General features: G+C 39.4%; 1 protein-coding gene across 1 annotated transcript in view; it reads right to left on the bottom strand.

Moving 5' to 3' along the window:
* The window catches only part of LRGUK (leucine rich repeats and guanylate kinase domain containing), a 53,974-nt gene that overhangs the window by 16,349 nt on the left and 16,230 nt on the right, over positions 1 to 21,395 (bottom strand). The window contains exons 10-15 of the mRNA XM_050911291.1: positions 18,535 to 18,641; positions 14,168 to 14,287; positions 11,296 to 11,392; positions 10,029 to 10,142; positions 3,771 to 3,972; positions 2,606 to 2,719 (exon numbers count right to left, since the gene is read on the bottom strand). Of these exons, the coding sequence (XP_050767248.1) occupies positions 2,606 to 2,719; positions 3,771 to 3,972; positions 10,029 to 10,142; positions 11,296 to 11,392; positions 14,168 to 14,287; positions 18,535 to 18,641 (754 nt within the window). The remainder of the gene's footprint in view (positions 1 to 2,605; positions 2,720 to 3,770; positions 3,973 to 10,028; positions 10,143 to 11,295; positions 11,393 to 14,167; positions 14,288 to 18,534; positions 18,642 to 21,395) is intronic.

Here is a 21,395-nt window from a genome sequence, read left to right as displayed (position 1 = left end):
CATCCCATCCATATGCACGTTCATATACTAAATATGGTTATTTTTCATAGTATATGCCTTTATTAAAAAGTTTCAACAGTCATCAGCTGACTTTCAGCATAGCCATTATATACTGCTGGGTTGTAGCTGCCAGAAGATCTGGTGTTAAGAACAGAGGAGATGAGACTTGAGATGGGTGGGTTCTGTTTCAGGCACAGTAAACTACTCACTTCGACATTGAGTAAGTATAGAGCCTAACATTCAGAGGTGCAGAGCTTCACACTGCCAAAACTTCAGTGGGATTTCTGGTGCCCACCATCACAAATAATCAGTCTTTGACATAAATGTCCCTTTCCTCACTTGTAAAATACAAATAGTAACACACACTCCACAGGACTGCTGTGAGATATAATTAATAGTTGTAAAGTACCGAGTTCTGTGGATGAAAGCTGCTAATGCAAGTACAAAGCATTATCAGCTCTGAAATGTATTATACTTCTGATATAAAAAGTTTTTTAAAAGAAGAACTTATCTATTTTCTCTCAGTATTTTTACTCTATACATGAGCAAAAGATCTTGCACAGCAGTTCATTAAAAAAAGAATTAACAACCTATCATAATCTCACACAACCAATCTTCCCACTGCTACTATCTTACTAAAAACGTCCATATTAAAGACAACCTTGGGGCAAGTTTTTTAAAATAAATTATTTCACACAGTCCATAAGAAGAGATGATCTCTAGAAATAGGGTAGTTAAATTTATTTAAACACCTATAAATGAAGCTCTAAATGAATTTAATGGTGCACAGTAAATTTAAAAGTTACTTTATGGACAGTAGAATTACCAAAATCTAGTACTATTAATGAAGTTTCTGTAACTAGTGACAAGTCACTCACTGAAAGAACTCAGAACTGCTGAGGGATACAAACAAAGTCCTTTAAAGGAACTTCAGATACGTACACATATAGCTTCAAAAATACCATGATTATATACAAATCTTTTATCTTTAATCCTCCCCCTTTTTCTTCTTTCCTGATAATCTAGTTAGGGTTTGGTCAGTTTTGTTGCCTCTTAGGACAAAATGTCTCCAGTGTTTTTAAGACAAATAAGCAACAATATTATAGTAAATAAGGCAAGTAAGTCTTCTTTCTCACTTCAAACAAACATGGAAGCTCTGGAAATGAAAATAAAATCTACATAGTTTAAGATTAAATAGGATTCTTCACAAAAGTCCTCACGGCTGTAGCACTGAGAAGCCACAATATGTGTAGAAGCTTTTTTCTTGTCCACTGGGAAATCAGTATTTATTAATTCTTTCAGGATACAAAATTACTTGAAATGATGAACTGATGAATTTTACACTATCCTTCATTAACATTTCCAGATATTTTTGCCTTCCCTTCAGCTACTTTTATTTGCAGCCTTCTGAGCCACACAGAAGGTCATGAATATTGGCTCTGTGTTACTTAGGAAACTGATTAACTCTCCCGTTGCGATGGATCTAACCAAGACAGCCATAAACCATGGAGGCTCTTGGAGTTAGAGGAAAGAGTTCACATAAATGAGCTTCTTGTCAGTCCATGTTGCACAACATCTTACTACCGTAATGTCTGTTTCTTATTTCTTTTTCTCCAGTATTTTAGAGATCGTATTCTGCTTTCATCCCGGCCAGTAACCTGCCCTGTCTGGAATAAATTCAAGGGTTACAGCTGAGTTCTCACAATATGTTAAGCTAATCTTAGGTATGCTGCCTCTGACAAGAGTAGTCCTCCTTTCTTCCTCCACAGGCAGCCATAAAGCTCTTCTCCCCCACCCTTCCCTCCCTGAGCCAATTCTATAGCTGCATGATGAGTTTGATCAAGGAATCAATCTTTCTGAAAGTTGGTTGTTTTTTTTTCCTAGGTTAGTTTTTGGATGGAACCATTCCCTGATCCAGATTACACACGACTGCACAATGAGAGGAATGAGAGCAAGGAGAGTTAAGTTGGACATGACCACTTTTTGCAGCAGCAGGCACTTGGATTAGCTGGAAGTGATCATGAGGCTCCAGCCTTAGTCATTCAAGGGCTAAAAGGCTTCTGTTAAACACACTACCAATCATTTGGGTTTACCCCGCAGTGGGTAGACCCAAAAGCCCTTGGAATGAATTTATAAGTTGCCTTCCCTCTTCTTACTGTCCTGGTTTTCATATACCTCTTCATGCTTCTGGCTATCCTGGGGAAGAGAGTAAAGTAAGGTCTCAGTGCCATGCCATTTGCTTGTTGCTCAACAGTTTGATAGGCACAAAGCTCTCAGCCACGGATGCGTATCTTGCTTGTGATTCATCTGGGATAAATGGGAGATCCTCAGCCCAAAAGCACCCTCAGAAGAGTCAGGCAACTCACTTGCTGCATATTATTGCCTCAGGGCACACAGTGATGTAAAGTGCCTGGCAAGATCTCCATTACAGGTTCAGAACTCAGGGAGGAATCAGCCCAGGAGACCCATTACAGAGAAGCACGCGGAGGTTTCAGAGACAACCAGTCTCACAGGTTGCATCATTCACAGATTTCAATTCTTGTAACAAATAAGTAGGAATACTCTACTGATAAAAACAGTAGTAGCATGTGCCCAGACACAGTACCTGCTCCTGCTCTGCTATTCAAGTCCTGAATGCTATCAACAACTGCAGGTGGCTCCAAACCCAGGTATGCCTTTACGAGGAAACTCAGCTCTGTGAATGCCTCATCCAATTCGTCTGCAGAAAGGGATATGCATTTCATGGCGGAAAGAAAGGATACATAGTGAAAAAAACAAGCTTTCATCAGTACAAAGTTACAAATCACAGAAGTTTGACACAGAAATGCATTCTTAACTCATCCAGCTCATCCCTTTGGGAGAAAAATCTTCATCTTCATAAATAGCACATTCAAGAAAATAATCTGAAATTCATCTCAGTTTCTGCACTCACCTAAATATTCTCCTTCTGCAATTTGGTTTACTGTTTTATTTCTCTCATGCTATATTTGAATTGTAAGCTCCATATGCCCTTGACAATAAGTACAAATACAATATTTCATACCACAATGATATATTTCACCATCACTGTGGTGAACCACAAAAATCACCTCCACAAAAGGGCAGACACAGAACGAACTAGAAAAGGATACTTCTCTACCACCTGCTATCCTCAATTCCTAAATATGAAGAAGCAAACATTTGTTTTAATGAAATATCTACCACCCTCACATTCCTTGTTTCAGGCTGGGGGACTTGAGCAAGTTACTAAGCAGAAGAGTCCTACAAGGAAAAAAAAACATGCTTTGCAGCAGCCTCTTCTTTACAGTGAGGTGTTGCCAGACTGCACATCAGCTGTCATTTCAACACTTGAAAAAAGCCTACCCTGCCCAGAGATAATTAGGTCTGTTAGATCAAAAGCACCTCTGAACTCTGCCCAGAAACCAACAGACAATTAGCACAGATCAGTTTAATATTCTCATAGGAGACAATACTTAAAAAGCGTGCTGCTGAGTTCAATAGTTGGTTCGTTTTCTAGATGGGCTTAAAGCACAATTTGGACATAGCGGAGTAATTCAGTCCTGACAGATCTCCAGAGCTTTTGGATTCCTGGGACAAGAATTAACTGGGAAAATCAATTAAGGGATAGTTTAAACTATTATGCTGAACATCAAACCATTTGGCATCCTTAGTTTAATATTTGCCAGTGGCTTTGTTTGCATGGCAGTTTCAGTCCATCTATTGGTGTGACATTAGAAGTCAGATTTATAGCATGAAAGAGATTAACTTACCTGTGTTGACTACTGCATCAAAGTATCCTGGAAAATCCTGACTTATTTGGATGTACGTGTCCACTCTGGACACTGCCTCTTCAATCTCTGGCCTGCTGAATAATCCTTTTCTCCGCAGATGGCCCTCATATTTTTCTTTGTTCATAGGTACTAAGAGGATATATCTGGGTTTAAAGTAAGTATTTTTCAAGCTACGCACACCCTTTAAAATTAAGCAGAGAAACGCAATGTTTTGTTCCTGAAACTGAGTGCATATTGAACTTGTAGCTGAGCTTAGGACAACTCTGTATTTATCACAAATTACTGTGAAAGCAGTACTGGAAACCTGTATGCAATCTACAGGTCTCAAGATCTAGCATCCAACTTTACAAAATAGGCAAGTTCAAGGTGAAGCGCCCTAAAGTTACATGTGGAAAGCGTTATAAGAATAGTATAACTTTATTCTAAACACACTTTTGAAAGAATCTTTTTAGTCAAATTCCACAGTGGTTTAAAGCATCATACTTTTCATACCCACCAGTTAATGGCTTTTCCTTCTTTTCCATCCTTTCTATTACATCAGGACCTAGTTATTCTACACGTGCGTACCACTGACTCACACTATTGTACTGGCACACAGCACAACTCATCTGCATCACCACCTTGGCCCTTAGCTTTCCACTATGAAAAAACTGACAATTTTCTCCTCAGCTGGTATATTTTTCTAAGTGAAAGTGTGCAACTTCATCGAGGTACAGGCATATTTATTTTGCTGGAGCAGCTTGCAATGTCACCCCCTCCCAAAACCGGGTATAACCACAACTGCCCGGCAGAGATACGATGTGCACATTCTTCACCCATTACACTGTAGTCAGCCATCTTAACTTGAACCATTTTTATCAGCAATAAACTGTCTTGAATAGGACTTTTAGTATAGCAGACTAGGAAACATTTACATGTGCCTTGCATCAACTCTGCTGTAAGGATAACGGCTCCGGTTGGCACTAACTGACAGCTGAGGACTGCAAACACCTATAATCATTTCAGCTAGATCTGAAAAAGGAGACTTGTCTGCATGCTAGGACTTAAAGACAAGGTCTTATTAAATGATGCAGGTAATGGTACCAATCCTGAATTTCCGATAGCTCTCCTTTGCACCAGCTCATACTTGGAAGAATCTTTTCTCTCTCCCTCTCACTCTATCCACATATAAAACTGAATATTTTAACCATGTAGCCCTGCAATATGGTATTGCCATTGCCATAAGATTTGTACTGCGTTTTCAAGACCTGAGGACTGAGGCTTGTCCTGCTTGCTCTGAACTTTTCTTGACTTGGCTGTAACATTGTTTTACTTGGTTCAGCTGCGACAGCAATTTCTCTTGTTGACCAGGTGTCTATATCTAATTGTTCTACTTTTGTTTATCTTTGTGTGGTACACCCATAGTTTTATACGGATAGCAGTAACAAGCAGTTGTTCCAGGCAGAATGAGATGTTCATGACTCAACATAATAACATAGTGTAGATAAATACAGGCCTGGCATGATAGCAAAGACCTTGAGAAGTGGAAACACAGGACATAAAGTAGAGGACTACAGGCATGGGATGATAAAGGGGCACAGTCTTGACACTAGACACCTCACAACTATAAACATCTCAATAATGGTCAGTTAAAAAATGAAGGCCTGGAGCTGGACAAAGCTGGTTTTAGGGGCAACAAGAAGAAACAGTATCTAACATACATAAAGGGCACCGTATATAATGAATTCTTGTATCAGAAATAGTGTGGCCAGCAGGACTAGGGAAGTGATTGTCCCCCTGTACTCGGCCCTGCTGAGGTCGCACCTCAAATACTGTGTTCAGTTTTGGGCCCCTCACTACAAGAAAGACCTTGAGGTGCTGGAGCGTGTCCAAAGAAGGGCAGTGAAGCTGGTGAAGGGTCTGGAGAACAAGTCCTGTGAGGAGCGGCTGAGGGAACTGGGGTTGTTTAGCCCGGAGAAAAGGAGGCTGAGGGGAGACCTTCTTGCTCTCAACAACTACCTGAAGGGAGGTTGTAGTGAGGTGGGGGTTGGTCTCTTCTCCCAAGTAACAAGCTATAGGACGAGAGGAAATGGCCTCAAGTTGTGCCAGGGGAGGTTTAGATTGGATATTAGGAAAAATTTCTTCACTGAAAGGATTGTCAAGCATTGGACCAGGCTGCCCAGGGAAGTGGTGGAGTCACCATCCCTGGAGGGATTTAAAAGACGTGTAGATGTGGCGCTTGGGGACATGGTTTAGTGGTGGACTTGGCAGTGTTAGGTTAACAGTTAGACTTGATGATATTAAAGGTCTTTTCCAACCTAAACGATTCTATGATTCTATGAATTCATATGTAACCTGGAGCTGCAGACCAATGAAGAAAGAGAAAGGTGTAAACATGTGTTAGCAAACATATACATATGACCCCAAGAGGATCCTGGGAGGAGAAAGAAGAAACTATCAACATGAATATCCTCCCAGCAAAGGGCTCACTGACAACTTGCTGTAACATTCCCCTCTAACGACAATACCAGAGGGAAACCACTGACCTTAGAACCCAAAGGAGCAGTGAAAGGGTGAGCATAACACCAGCAAAACAGATAGAAACCAAGAAGCATGTGTTACAAGTTTAATTGTAGTATTATTGTTGTTGTTGGGAATTTTTCAGTATATAAGTACTCTAAATGCATTATTATTCTTCCTTTTTCTTTAATAATTAGACCTAGACTAATGATTCTTAAATTAGTTAGAATTTCCATCACACTAACAATAAATTCTTGGCTTTACTTTTATGTATGTGATCACACATATATATATGATCATATATATAAAAATGACCATTTTGGGTGTTTAATGATCATTGTGAAAAAAACCAGAACAGGTCAACAACCATTGTAGTTTGTGGTGATGAACAAATTATCCAAAGTTAAGTGAGACCATGCACATTATTGCACTGTAGTAAACGTAGGGAAGCTTACTTCATTTTCATTGAGGCATGATACACCTTCTTCACTAAAGTGGGTAGGAACAGAGAGGGACTAATATGTTAAATCTGAGCACTGCTCATTACTTCATCAGAACTGACCATCACATCCTTAAAGCTGGGGTTCTCCAGTATAATTCTAAAGGATAGTCAAATACAAGCAAAATCATGCAAAAACCAATAATAGGCTGAACACTTACTAGATATTTTTTTCCTGGTTGCAGCGTTCTCAGTATGGAACAGTACTTTGATCCATCCTAAAAATTTCAGGGAGTGATTCTAGGGAAAATCCTATTCATTTTGGTGAAAACTAAAGGGGAGGATTTAGGGCACAAAAATCTCTGCATCCAGCTATGTGACTACCTACTTTCAGCTAGGCCTGTAATTATTCAGAGATTGGAAAACCAGCAGAAAGCAGACCCACATTCCAGCCTAGTAACACCTTCCTCATCTGAAGTTGCACCATGAATGGGTTCTCTTTCTGATCAAGAAATAACAAAACAAATGATTCATATGTCCCAAAACTATGTAGGAATAGGAAGGCAGGCCATCAAGTCTGGTATGAGCAGAGAGGAGAAAAAAAGAAGAGATACAGAAAGCTTCTGGTGTGCCCAATAATTTTGTTGTACAGAGACAACAGGATGAGTGACCGTCTAATATGAAATAAAGAAAGTATAAGGAAAGTGACCTTAAAGAATGGGAGAATACAGGAGCTGACAGTTTGAAACCAAAGAGATATTTGGAAAATAAAAAAAGGAGTAAAATTTGAGTTTCCTGAGTTTGCATATGAGGTCAAGAAAGATCGAAGGACTACCTGAGTTGAAGACGCTCATTCATTTAACATAGCTAAAGCACCTCAATTTTTTCAGTTAACAGCACGGGGTTCTAGAAAAGATGTGACTAGTAGTATATCCTACTTCCTTTGACTCCCCAGCCTGAATGACTGGATAACCAGCAACAATTGCAACAGAGAGTGGTCTTTGGCAGGAGACGAGGTGTACTTATATTTCTGGAAGCATAATGAGACACATTAGCCACTCTGCCACTACACCCTTGGTTGGAACGTGCAGCTCCTTCAATTGCTCTGCAGGTATTGGTGGCTACACAAGCCAAGGGAAAGCACTGCAAACGTGCTTACTCCAACACATAGCTGTGTGTCAGAATCGCAGCAGCTTCACTAACTGGAAGTGTAGACTCAGCAAGATTTAACTTTTAAAATTTGTGTGAGTCTCCTTTATCAGTGAAAGATATACTCTAGATTAAAGGGAATGAACAGCTCTAAATTTTTAGTCTCAGCCCACAGACCATAATTAAAATTTCTTTTAATAGTGCTAAATCACTTTTGTTATGAGCCTCACAGAAGATAATGGACTTTGATAACTTCTATTCAGATACATAACTCACCATTATTGTTTCTCATCTGCTAGCAGAGTCCATAGTGATACAAGACTATACATAATTACTATGTGATCTTGAAACTTCAGTGACAAAGGAGTTTCTTAGCTGTCTGTCCATGACAGTAGCTTCGGTAATACCCAGTAAAAGTTATGGTCACTGCCTATGTCGCTGGGTTAACCTCCTTATGAATAAACATGACGTTCCATTACGTTCTTTCTCCTAAATTATTTGATAACACATCTACTTTGTGAAGAATTGACAGCTTTAAAAGGCACCCCATTCCATCATATTTAATCTTCTCCTATTTTTCTTCCCTTGTAAATTTAGGGTCTGTCTGGCAAGACAACAAACACACTCTGTGCCTATTGCAATCAGTGGAGACTGACAGTGATTCACCGTTCTGACAAGACTGAGGAAAAGGAGGAAATGGAACTACACAGAGATTGAGTTATTAATTTGCTGTTTAATATTAGTCAAGTAACAGGCACTTAAAAGCAGGATTGCAGCATTAAATTGTTGACCATTTGAGCAAAGAGCTACTTATTTTTTAGTACTGACATGCTGCTATTCTGTTATTTGTACATTTATATGCAAGCCCAGTAAATGCGTACAAATTTATTTGGGCCAAAGGGGACTAAAACTCCTTATGAACACTAAGGTTCTTAACTGAAAACTAGTTTTTCGATCATCAGTTTCACAAACAAAATAATCATCCTAAAATTAATTACATTTAGTATCAATTTTTGCTCGTCTCCCTAGTCATTCCCCTAAATCTGGATGCACAACTTAGGATCCTATGTTAGCACTGCAGTGTCCTACATTTCTTTTTTATCTCTATTATTTTTTTTCCCCATCTATCATAGAGTGTAGTAGTGTCTGTTAACTTGTAGTAATCCCTCAGAGGTAGAGCTGAGCCCTACAAGTACAGTGAAACCCAGCAACACTCAGTATCGCATTCTGGGCACTCTGTAGAGTCTCTCATTTTGGAAGCTCATATAGCTAGAGCTTATTTTATAGAAAGAATTTGGAAGGAAATGTAGCATGCCTTTCCTTTTTGTCACCTCAACCCCTAGCTAGTAAATCTTGATCTAAAATAATGAGAAGTACATAATTAGAAAATTAGCTAAAAAGTTATTCTTTTGGGATTCCAATAGATAGGTTTTGACACTTTGTTTGTGACCCAGTTTCCTAACACTGCGTGACTTCTGAGATTCTGCCATCTGTGCATGTGCACCTGACAAATCTCAGAGAGGGTAAAGTAATGCCGCAAAGAGATTGCATCTTTTAATAGTTCCAAAATGTTGCCTCAGGCCTGCATGCATCCTCCATTGCTTCATCAGCAAAGGAGAAACAGGGCATTCTTTTAGGGGTGATCAGTAGGTGTGCAGCTCTAGACTAGTCCCGCTATAAGCTGCAGATGGGTGGAAAGCACATGGTTGAAAAGCTGAGGATACTGTAATGGAAAGTACTGGTGATGCGGTGGGGAGATGAAGCTGCTGAAGATTGAAAAAATAGGCCAGGAAATTTTAAGAAGCCAGCAGAAGGATCCATCTGACTAAATGTGGGTGTCTATAAAGGGAGTGGTGTGGTTTACATATAGACAATGGAGAGCTACTTGATACAGGCAGTGGAGTTAAAAATGCAGTTCATCTGACCAAACAACTCTATCTCCAGTGACTGTAATGCAGCCCACACAACTAGTTCAATGTATCAGCAGCAGCTGTAGGCTGGGCAGAAGGCCATAGGATGTCTCTTGTGTCACTAAGCGGCTCTGTCTAGGCAGCTGAAACAAACCTTAGTCAAACTGCATGAATTCCTCCCCAGGACAGTTCTCACAGAATGACTCATTCAAAAATGGTTAGGCAGTAAGTAATGCTTACCTCTATTTCTAAGTGAATACAGGTTGCAAGGCCCTCTCTGGCAATTGATTCTACAGTGTCTCTTCCAAGTCCGTAGTAATAGCCACTGTATTTATAGGTTGCTATAAACTTCCCCTGAAATTCAAAACAGCAAGTATAATGACAAAGGAAATATTTTAAGGGAAACAACTTCCTTAAAGGAGGATAATCACTTTGGACTTCCTTGCTTTCTCTCCCTACAAAGTTTCTCCCTGCCTAAATCATCAATGATAATGAGGCCAATGGGAGCACAAAATTTGCGGAGAAGAGCACACAGTCAGTCCTGCTGGGTACGGGCTTGTACATTGTTCATGGATAATAAAACACCAGTGTCTTGAAAACAAGCTGCTGACAGGTTACAGCTTTCATTGGTTATTCATTCACACTGTAAAGAAAGCAAGATCTAAAGCAAGGGGCATCCTTCTTTTGACATTACATCAAACCATATGGCCATGCCATGTAAAATAGAAGATGCCAAAGAAAAGAAAGGACAGAAACAAATCTGCAAGGAGAATGTATAATTAGCCAAGAAATTTCAAAGTTAAAACCTGACAACTGAAACTTTGGTTCCCAGTAGTATGTCTAGAGAGATGTAAGCAGATTATATTCTTTTAAAATTAAACTACTTGATTACTGAGATTTATCATTAAGGACCAGATTAGTTGCTTAAGACTGTGTTGGCTCCCCTGTTTGCATATGTACAAATAATGAGCTCTGTTGTGGCTTTTCAAGCCAAAGTTTTAATACAGGCAGCAAAAGGTATCAGAAACAGTAGCTGGAGGCACACTGCCTTCAGAGAGAAACACAATGCCTTTAGGGTGAATTTGCTAAACTTTGAAAGACTGCATTCCCTGCAGGGTTGCTGGAAGATTTTGAAAAAAGAAAAAAGAAAGAAAAAAAAAAAAGGCAGCTATTTCAAGAGTTTGTCTTTCCTGCACACACACTAGATATTTGCATATGGAAATAAGTTTATTTCTACATTATATTACTGTTTAAAGATTCCTGCTGATGATTATGCCCATTTAATGGTTTGTATATATGCATACAGAAGAAAAGACAGCATAAATATACAACAAATTTGTGGTTTCAGTGTATGAACTTAAGCCACATAACTGTGAGTGAATAAGCATGCACTCAGAGACACAAACAATATTAAAAAAAACCCACACCAAACCAGACCTGGACAGAAAAGTTGAGTTCACTCTGGGTGTAGGAAATAGGCCTACTAGGATACTAGTCAGGTACTTACTGTGTTCACCATTTTGTCAAATGCTTCTTGAGAAACGAAATAGTAATCAAGTCTGTTTTCTTCACCAAAGTAAGCTGCCCTGGTAGTGTGACAAGGACTGGAAGATATATGGTATAATAAAGAAATAACCTGTTTTCAATCATAGAAGCGGCTATGGAATAGGAGGGGGGGAAAGGGAGAATGCTACAAATCATTTTATTTTTAAGAAGAGAAGAAATATGAGAAATATAAAGAGGTGCAAATCATACCACTAATGCCGCATATTTGAAAGATTAACCCATAAATACAAAAAAAAAGTTTAAATGTAACATTACATTTTGGCTATAAATCCCCCCCAACCCAGGATAGCCTGAACTGAAGCTGTCACAGCACCCTGTAATACAGAAATGATGAAACTATTTTTTTTCCAGTTATGTCAGCTTGTGGATGATATAAAGTAGAATCCTAAATAAGGAAAAGGAGACTAGGAGTTAGGCTGAACTGTGAGGTTAAGAAAGAGATATAAAGACCAATCTTTAAATAGACCCCTAATAGTAAGGGGAGAAACAATCCTGAAACTAGGGAGATAAGTGGGATACAAGGCAGGAAAAGTAATTGCCTGCCACCACATAAGGACAATACGATAAACCTCAGATACGTGAGCATACTACCAGGATGAAACACTAAAAAAACCCCTCCCAAACAAAACCAAAAAACCCCAGCTAAGTCAATGCGTGTAGCAATTTTAGACTGAAGTACGCGGTGGCTCATGTAGGAAATTATATTGTGCTACTTGTTTCTGGTTTGGTTTTGTTTTTAATTTTTACATTGTAGGATAACAGGAATAAAAGTGTAATGTGGAGCTTTGGCATTGATTCACACCGACAACATTTTAACTCTTTGACTTCTGCTGCATTGTCCTGGTAAATATGGCAAAAAAAAATATACCACCTACTAGTATACCACCTACCAGGCCATTTCTGGTCATTTATTCAAGGTAGTTGAGTTATAAACTATTCAGAAGTTTAGTCTATAATGCAGACTTGACAGATCTTAACTATCACGGCATTAGAGGGTGCCACTTTTTTTTTATGAGCAAGCTGAGGCAATTGAGAACAGCGTGCTACGCATGGACTCTAAAATTGCACTTCAAAGGCCTGATTTTCTTTAAGATATTATGAACACATCCAGCTTTAAAGGTCATTCCTGAGCACTAGCCAGATGGTTTGAGGGTCCAATTTCACTTTATTTTTTGAAACATTTTTAAACATTACAACCCTTTTTAATTGCAAGGCCATGTTTACATTCAAACTGCCAGGGTATCTTGCATGAAATACATTTTTAATGAGTGGAATGTTTGAAATTTAAAAGTGTAAGCCATAAAATTGGTTAAATCTCCACTGAATAATTAAAATACAACTTTGCTTTATGGTTGCAATTTTCTGCTCTGTTAAGATTTTGTCTCTCTCCCTTTTTTCCCCCCTCATGCATACAACTTTTAGGAAATAAAATACACAGTATAAAAACAATGCTCTTAAAAAAACACATAGTGCTTGGAAAATTTCAACTAGCATTCAATTAGTTTGTAATTTCCAATCTAGTCTTTCAACTACATTGTTGAAAGTAGTTGCTTTAAAGACAGGCAAAAAGTCATTTTTCCAGTCACATAACCTTCACAGATCTTTTCTTAAACTGTCCTTTCAATTTGCCAGTTTAATGATCTAATCCAGCAAGTGGCTATAATCTGAGTACAGAGCGGACAGAAACACATATAGGCTCCTTCACCGTGGTATATTACATCAGAGAAGGAGGCTACTACTAGACATCACACCAACATGCACAGCATGGCTCTGTGATGCTAAGAACTCTGAGGAATCATTCTCACATATGCATGTGCCCATGGTCCCTTTCTTACAGCTCACCACTTCAGTACCTAAGAGTGCACAAATATAGACCCAGGTCCTATTGTGGCAAACACTATACATGTGAAACTATGGCCAAAGTCTGGTTAAAAAGGAATGGGTAAATTCGTGTAATAAAAAATCTGAGAAAAATCTGAGAAAATAGAGGACAGACAATATAACAGGAACACAGACCAGTGCCAAATAGTGTGTGCTATAGGACCTATGAACGTTAGGTACTGTAAAGAATGGAATGGGTGGACAAGAGGAACAGTTTGCACCACCTAATTTTAGGCAACAGACAGCGGTGATCACACTTAGCCAGGCTTCCTATCTGCTGTGCACTGAAAATAGGTAGGTACCTCAGGGAAGTGATTCACAAAGGCTGAATCTCCCTTGGAAAGAGATAGTTTCTCTCCACTAAATACACAGGGAGCCCAAGGCGGTAAGGATCATAATTCAGGCCTTTCAGATAGGGAGAATTAGTCCTCCCAGCAGGTGGTGAAGACTGAAAGGTGCCATTTGCTTTGATAACACTACTCACAGGATAATAAACGGGTCCAGCAATTGCACTTGCTTCCTTTCCTAGCTTCTGGATGCAGTCTGCAAGTGCATGCTAATGTGTTTATTTGCAGGTACATTACAAAAATTAAGAGAAATGCATACATATCTAAACAGATGCTTAGGTTGAGGGGCATTAGTGAGCATAGATAGAACAGATCAATAAAAGGAGCACTAAATGACACATTTTTGTTTGTTTGCTTGCTGTTCACCTTTGAAAAGAACATGATAATTTAAATAGCTTTTCTTTTAAGGAAGTATTTGATGACTTCAGGCAATCAAGCCCTGGGAAGAGATAAAATGCATAGCAATGAACATTTATTGGTTGTCTTTAACTTTTAACTTCCTTAAAAAAAAAACCCCAAAACAAACCAGCAGCAATTCTAGCCTTGATCACTTGGTGTTCTTTTAAACTTATGGAGCAAACTTACCCGTATCTGAAGAAATTGTTGAACTGTCTGCAGATCTTATGAGTAAGCTCTCTCTTACCACAGGCAAGAGGGCCAACTAATACCAGCATGGGGTAGGGAGCATCAAGACTAGGTAAAGTGCTACAAGAGAGGAAAACAAGGAGCCATTACATTACCTACAAATGAAGTCTTCAGCAACTTTGTATAAAGCTTCTGCAGAGACTTTATCATCATTTCAACTAATCTCATCTGTCTATCACACTGTTCACATTGTTCACAGTGTAGACAAAAATCAGGAGAAGCGTGTGCTCAGTCTGATATGCTTTAAACATAAAAATAGCACAAAATACTGCATTAAAGACTCCTGGGTCTCTTTTGCAAAAGGAATAAAGTTATGTCTACTATAATCTTTTCTGATTTACAGCCTTTTCTAAAGCTCCCTCTGCAGTTATGGTGTTGCTGGGATTTGTTTAAGAGTTTTCCAAGTCTACTGCAGAGATGGTAATATTTTAATGATCAGGATAATAAGCCTAGCATGAACCTGGACTCGGTCCTACAAACCTTTACGCACTCCTGCATGTAATCTTGCTGACTTCCATGGCCTTGCCAGATGAAGGTGGCAATTTGTAAAGAACTCTTCAATTCAATACAATGAAAGACACCAAGATCCTTAAACTCCACTGAACACAAATAACACTACAATAAAAGAACCCAAAGTGCTGCAAAAATGCAAAGCCCTCCATTTTCTCCATGCTGAGCAGATGGTTAGATCCTCAAATTTCCACTTCCAGCTGTAAATACTAGAATGAATAGCATTTCTGCACTTTTGAGTGTCCAGCAATTTATTTAGACAGCTAAAAATGGAATGCAACTTTGGACACTCATTTTTAAATCTCAGCTAGATCTTAAGATTATGTCACTTGGTAATATGTCAGAAATAGCTGAAATAATTTCAAACCCACTTATTTTTAACTAATAAATAGCTTGAACTAAATTTAAATTTTGAAGTGGAAGAAAACTACCTATGTGCGTTTAGCTTCCATTTAATGTGATTTAAAACAGATGAACACAAATACCTGAAAACAGAGTATATTTCTTTTACCTTTTCTCTTACAAGTAACTTAACTCTATAAGAAGTAATGATAGCCATCCAACACAAGCATGGAGGAAAAAGATTTCAAAGTAATGGCTCTACTCCTATTTTAGGTTCAGCAAACCAGCTCTATTATTTACCAGACCATATGTACATAATGGGACTTGATGCTTCAGAAGCACTAAGATAATAATGCAATTCAGTCTCGTAATTCTCCTATGGAGTACTATCCTCACAGAAGAAATAACAGATACACCTAATAAATTAAGAGACTGGCTCGAGTCTGTACATATGTGCTGTTACTAAACTGTGAAATGAACCCTGATCCTGGTTCAGTGTTCCATCCACTAGACTATTTTAAAGCAAGACAGTAGCAGAACCCTCGGGAGATTCAAGGACTTTTTACTTACTGTGTCGACTGGTGACATTTACAAAACATCAGACAACATTAGCACAATAAGCTTATTAGCACAATACATTAAAAATACTGGAGAAGGTAAAAATACATTTTAAAAATCCTTATCTGAATCTGTTAGGTTGTGACATTCTGTTCAATTCAAGAAATATCTTCCTCCTCTCTTGATTATTTGAACTGTTCAGACTGTCTTTCCCTTTTCTGACATTTGTGGTAAGGAAAAGCCCAGTTTAAGACAACATGATCCCAGGAGGTATTAGTGACAGTTGTGGACACTACAAGTGCATTATTATAAATGAACCACTTCAAAGACGGGAATTCCAGGAAACATCCTTAGTGACTAGAGATTCAAAATTTATCAAGACGTAGCAGAAAGGTTCTTATTCTTGCTCAAGGCCATGCCCTTCGTGAATAATGATGTCAAGACAGGTCTGTGAAGACAGAAGCCTTATCTTCAACATAGTTTTAATATATTCCTTCTCCATGCACAGAACCTGTTACATGCTTGCAAATTGCAGAATTCCTCTGTAATCTTTTCTTCTACAAGGAAGTGTTATATCCAGTAACGATACAATATATCATCACTTGACACCATTGTACTCAGAATTCAAATTCTCTTAAATAAATTTCCATTGCCTAAATTCCTCACATCCTCAAATTCCTTGGATTTATTATTTCATCAGAAGAACATGGAGAACGTTTCCATAACACTATCTTTCATTACACCACCACTTACTGGTTCTCAAAAGATAAACTAAAAGTTTTGGTTTTCCTACAACTTGTAAGCAGTAGCTTGTAAAAAGTTCTTGGCTCATTTAATGTGCATCTTTCAACTTTCTTTGCCTTTGGTGAGTACAGTAATACACTGCTGTGCAAGATGAATAAATTTCAAGGCCAGAAGGGACTACTGTGATCATCTAAGTCAGACTCCCCTCATCACACTGGCTACAGGATTTCCCCAAGTTAGTTGTTTCAAGCCTGATACCTGGGGTTCCGTTAGAGCATATTTTAATTAAAAATGTTCCAGTTGTGGAGAATTCTTGGTACTCTTGGTAAATTGTTCCAATGGTTAATTACTTTCATTGTTAAAAATAATCATGCTCTATTTCTTCTCTGAATGAATTTATCCTCAATAGCCAGATACCAAGTTTCATCATGTACTTGCCCAACAGACTGAAGAGCCCTGTATTATTAAATTTCTGCTCCCCATGTAGCAGTTATAACTATGATCAAGCTACCTTTTTAAATGTCACATGCATTTCTAGTAGTGGAAAAATACCCATAAGATTGTTCAGTGGTGTGTTACCATGTAATTAAAGATAGAATCACAAGGCACACAGAGAGAGGGAATGGCATAAGAAACCTAATGCTAATGTTTTCTGACTGCAGAGTATGGAACCATGTAACTTCTTCCTGGTTTTTCAGGTTTTATTTTTAATAGAGATTTTACTAAAACAGAATTAATTATAATCTCATCTAAAAAGATAGATGCAAAGGAATTATAGCAATCTGGTTCCAATAAGCATTTCATAGTGTAGAAGACTGTGACGCATCATCATTAGGAAGACTTCATTAATAACTGTGTTGTGTGCTTTCCAGCTGAGCATAGGCAAACATTCCAAGCATCATTAACAATTTTGGTCAGTACCATAAATGCTGGTCTGCATGTTTATGTGTTTGTGTATACAGTACCTCTGACAGAAGACAGACTTATTTCTTTCCAGCAATGAAGATACACATACACAATCCAGTAAACAAATATTTAAATAGAGCCTATGTCTGCATTGGAAGAAATCCATGCCTTTAGGTAAAACTATTGTGCTTTTTTTTTAAAGAAATCTCCAACCCTGCAAAACAGTAAATAAATCGTTGGGGGTTTTTTAATAGGCTGTTAAGAATTCTCACAGCTATCATCACCACTGGGATGGTTCCTGTCTTTCATCAACAATCCCAGAAAACATAAGACTTGCAATAAAGATATTCTAAAAATATAAATTTCTGAGTTACTTGGATCTTAATCAGGTTACTCATCATGAATTAAGATGTCCAAAATGGTGCTAAAACAGGGTGTGGGGCACAAAAGTTGATCTCAGTGCCCACTGTAGAAAATATAATAAAAAACCACATATATTTCATAGTATCTTCCATCGGAGTATGTCAAAGCATTTTCCAAGCATTCATCAAGCAAAGATCATAACATATCTGCAGAGCAGCAAAGTATGGCTATTTCCATTTTCTAGATGAGAAATAAGACTGGGAGAAGTCACCTGGCATGGCAATGGCAACACTGGAAAAAGAGCATTGATTTGCCTCTCCCTTCTGCGCTTTAAGTGGCAGTCAGCATCACCTCCTCCCAAAGGCAGAAGTAGCTGGACTTCCCTAAGTACAAACTTGCAAATTTCACCTTATGAATATAAAATGTGCCCCAAAGCCACAAAATAAAGCCATTTTGCTCACAATGGGATGCCAATAGTGTGAAGAGAAGGAGTGAGCAGAATAGGAAGAAGGTATGTTTTACAGCTCTCTTCTCCCTCTAGAGATTTTTAAATTGCCTTTGGGTATTGATAGAAATTTTGCATCTTTCACTTATGGTGCAAATGGCCATCTGTTTCAACAGATTGTTTAAAAGAAATGGAGCTGTGGACAATCTGTCTCAGACTTTAGAGGTGAATGACTAACTTCATTTCATAATCAATTTCAACCAAATAAGATTTGCCTAATTTCCAGACTGCTAATAGAATACTATAGAACTTCTCCTCTTCACTAGATTGATTTAGAGGTAGGAGAGGGACAGAAAAATGTCCCTCTGAATATGACAACATATTCTGCTTTACTCGAGTGCCACCCTCAGGAACAGATGTGAAGTGGAGGTAAGCTTACCTGTCAAAGATTCTGTGGGGCTGCAGCATGCTATACATAACATGAGTCATATGATCTTTAGCAGCAACAACTTCTGGAGGAGGATCATATTTATTCACAGCAGCAACCTGTTTCCACAGTTTAGGGGCAAAAGAAAGAAGAGCAGTGATGTAATTGTTTCCAGCTGCAATATGCTTCGCAGACCACTATGAATAATGATGACTTCATATTTATGAGGGTCAGTCTTTGTATTTGGCTTGTCTGTAAGCACTCCGCTACATAAATCTTTTCAGGAGATTTAAGCACAATTTGATAGATGGATGGAAGGCAGCCAGACGTAGCTCACCATCTTTAATATATTCAACCTTTTACTGGAAAGCAAACAGGATGCCACATAAGATGCAAAGTAATCTTGCTTAGGTTTTAATTATCCATTAATTTGCATCCTCTCAGTGCTGGTGGAAGATGCCGAACTAAAATCCTTAGGGACTGAAGCCATTCATTTATTCGTCAGAAGAGGAAGAGAATGGGCATTAACAAAGTAAGCAAACTGCAATTTTCTCCTGACAATGCATTTCTGTCTTTCCTGGGAGGAGGAGCACTCAAACTCCAAGGATTCCCTCCATCCATTCCGTTGAAAGCTCTATTGAGGGTACTGACCGCTAATGAGTTGTATATTTTTTAGTATTATTAATGCTACCCACTCAGAAACAGGTTAAGAACTACTGAGACATTTCATGTAAACCATCAAATATCAACTAGCTGACACTGCTGTAAAATAAAGCCGTAAGCTCCGATGACAGCCATGCCTATATTAGCAAGCAGTATGCTGCAATAGGAGTGGATCTTTAAAGCAAAACATTCAGTACTCGGGACCCAGTGTCCACACTATTCTGGGGGGAGTGGGGGAAGGGAGCTCATTTCACTCTAGCTCTAGTTTAGTCCTTTGGTCTGAATTAGTGGCTAGGAGCACATTAGGTGCATCCTGGTGCACATCATCTCGTTAAGGTTAGTCCAAAAGGAGTCTAGTTCATATATTGCAAGACTATTCCACAATGAGAATCAAGCATGGCAAGTTGAGCAACTAGGAGTTTCACTTCAAAACTACACTTCTGATCTAAACTGCAACATTTCTGTATATCCATTTTGCGTGTTAGTGAGACAGAAGAGCTAGTGCCTCCAAATTCAGTTTGACAAGAGAATTTATGAGGCTAGAGTAGACATCCTGAATAAGGGAAGAGCAACAGACGTCATCTGCCTGGACTTGTGCAAAGCATTTGACACTGTCCTACATGACATCCTTGTCTCTAAATTGGAGAGACATGGATCTGACGGATGGACCACTCCGTGGATAAGGAATTGGCTGGATGGTCGCACTCAAAGAGTTGCTGTCAATGGCTCGATGTCCAAGTGGAGAGCAGTGACGAGTGGCGTTCCTCAGGGGTCGGTATTGGGACCGGCGCTGTTTAGCGTCTTTGTCAGCGACATGGACAGTGGGATTGAGTGCACCCTCAGCAAGTCTGCCGATGACACCAAGCTGTGTGGTGCGGTGGACACGCTGGAGGGAAGGGATGCCATCCAGAGGGACCTGGACAGGCTGGAGAGGTGGGCCCATGCGAACCTCATGAAGTTCAACAAGGCCAAGTGCAAGGTCCTGCACATGGGTCGGGGCAATCTCAAGCGCAAATACAGGCTGGGCAAGGAGTGGATTGAGAGCAGCCCTGCCGAGAAGGACTTGGGGGTGTTGGTTGATGAGAAGCTCAACATGACTCAGCAATGTGCACTTGTAGCCCAGAAAGCCAACCGTATCCTGGGCTGCACCAAAAGAAGCGCAACCAGCAGCTCGAGGGAGGGGATTCTCCCCCTCTGCTCCGCTCTCGTGAGACCCCACCTGCAGTACTGCGTCCAGCTCTGGGGCCCCCAACATACGAAGGACATGGAGCTGTTGGAACAAAGATGATCAGAGGGCTGGAGCACCTCTCCTATGAAGACAGGCTGAGAGAGTTGGGGTTGTTCAGCCTGGAGAAGAGAAGACTCCGGGGAGACCTTCCAGCAGCCTCCCAGTACCTAAAGGGGCCTACAGGAAAGCCAGAGAGGGACTTTTTACAAGGGCATGTAGTGATAGGATAAGGGGTGATGGCTTTAACCTGCAAGAGGGGAGATTTAGATTAGATGCAAGGAAGAAGTTCTTCACTGTGAGGGTGGTGAGGCACTGGCACAGGTTGCCCAGAGAGGCTGTGGATGCCCCATCCCTGGAAGAGTTCAAGGCCAGGTTGGATGGGGCTTTGAGCACCCTGGTCTAGTGGAAGGTGTCCCTGCCCATGGCAGGGGGGTTGGAACTAGGTGATCTTTAAGGTCCCTTCCAACCCAAACCATTCTATGATTCTATGATCCTAAAATAACCTGGAGGCGGTTTTTCTGAAATAACTTTAATCATCCAAAAGTTAAGTGCTAGTCTAAACCAGTCATCCAGGCTTACTGTTACAGTTCAAGGAGAAGGAAAAATTTCTTTAATATATTCAAAAGTTTATTGGAAGGAAAACAGATTGCCACATAAGACAAAGAGTAAGATCAACATCAGCTAGGTGGGGTAAATTACACGCTGGTATCATCCCTTCTCTGTGTTCATGATAGAGAGAGCCTGGCATTAAACAAGAACCCTAATATTTATGCAGCTAAAGTTAGGATCGATGAATTTCCTGTAAGGATCGTTTTTAAAGGATAATTCCCTGAAATCCAACCCCAATTGGCGGCTGTTATCCTAACAGTTCTAGCATGGCTTGGGCCCAAATACTACATGCAGCAACCAAATTATAGTAAAAGCGGCACAAGAGGGAAAGGTTTCTATTACAATAGAAGGTTACTGTAAGCAGTCTGAGCAG

Source organism: Gymnogyps californianus, chromosome 1 (genome assembly GCF_018139145.2).
Source record: "Gymnogyps californianus isolate 813 chromosome 1, ASM1813914v2, whole genome shotgun sequence".
Lineage (NCBI taxonomy): Eukaryota > Metazoa > Chordata > Aves > Accipitriformes > Cathartidae > Gymnogyps > Gymnogyps californianus.
The sequence above is the reverse complement of the archived record's forward strand: the minus strand, read 5'-3'. Positions and strand labels throughout refer to the sequence as shown.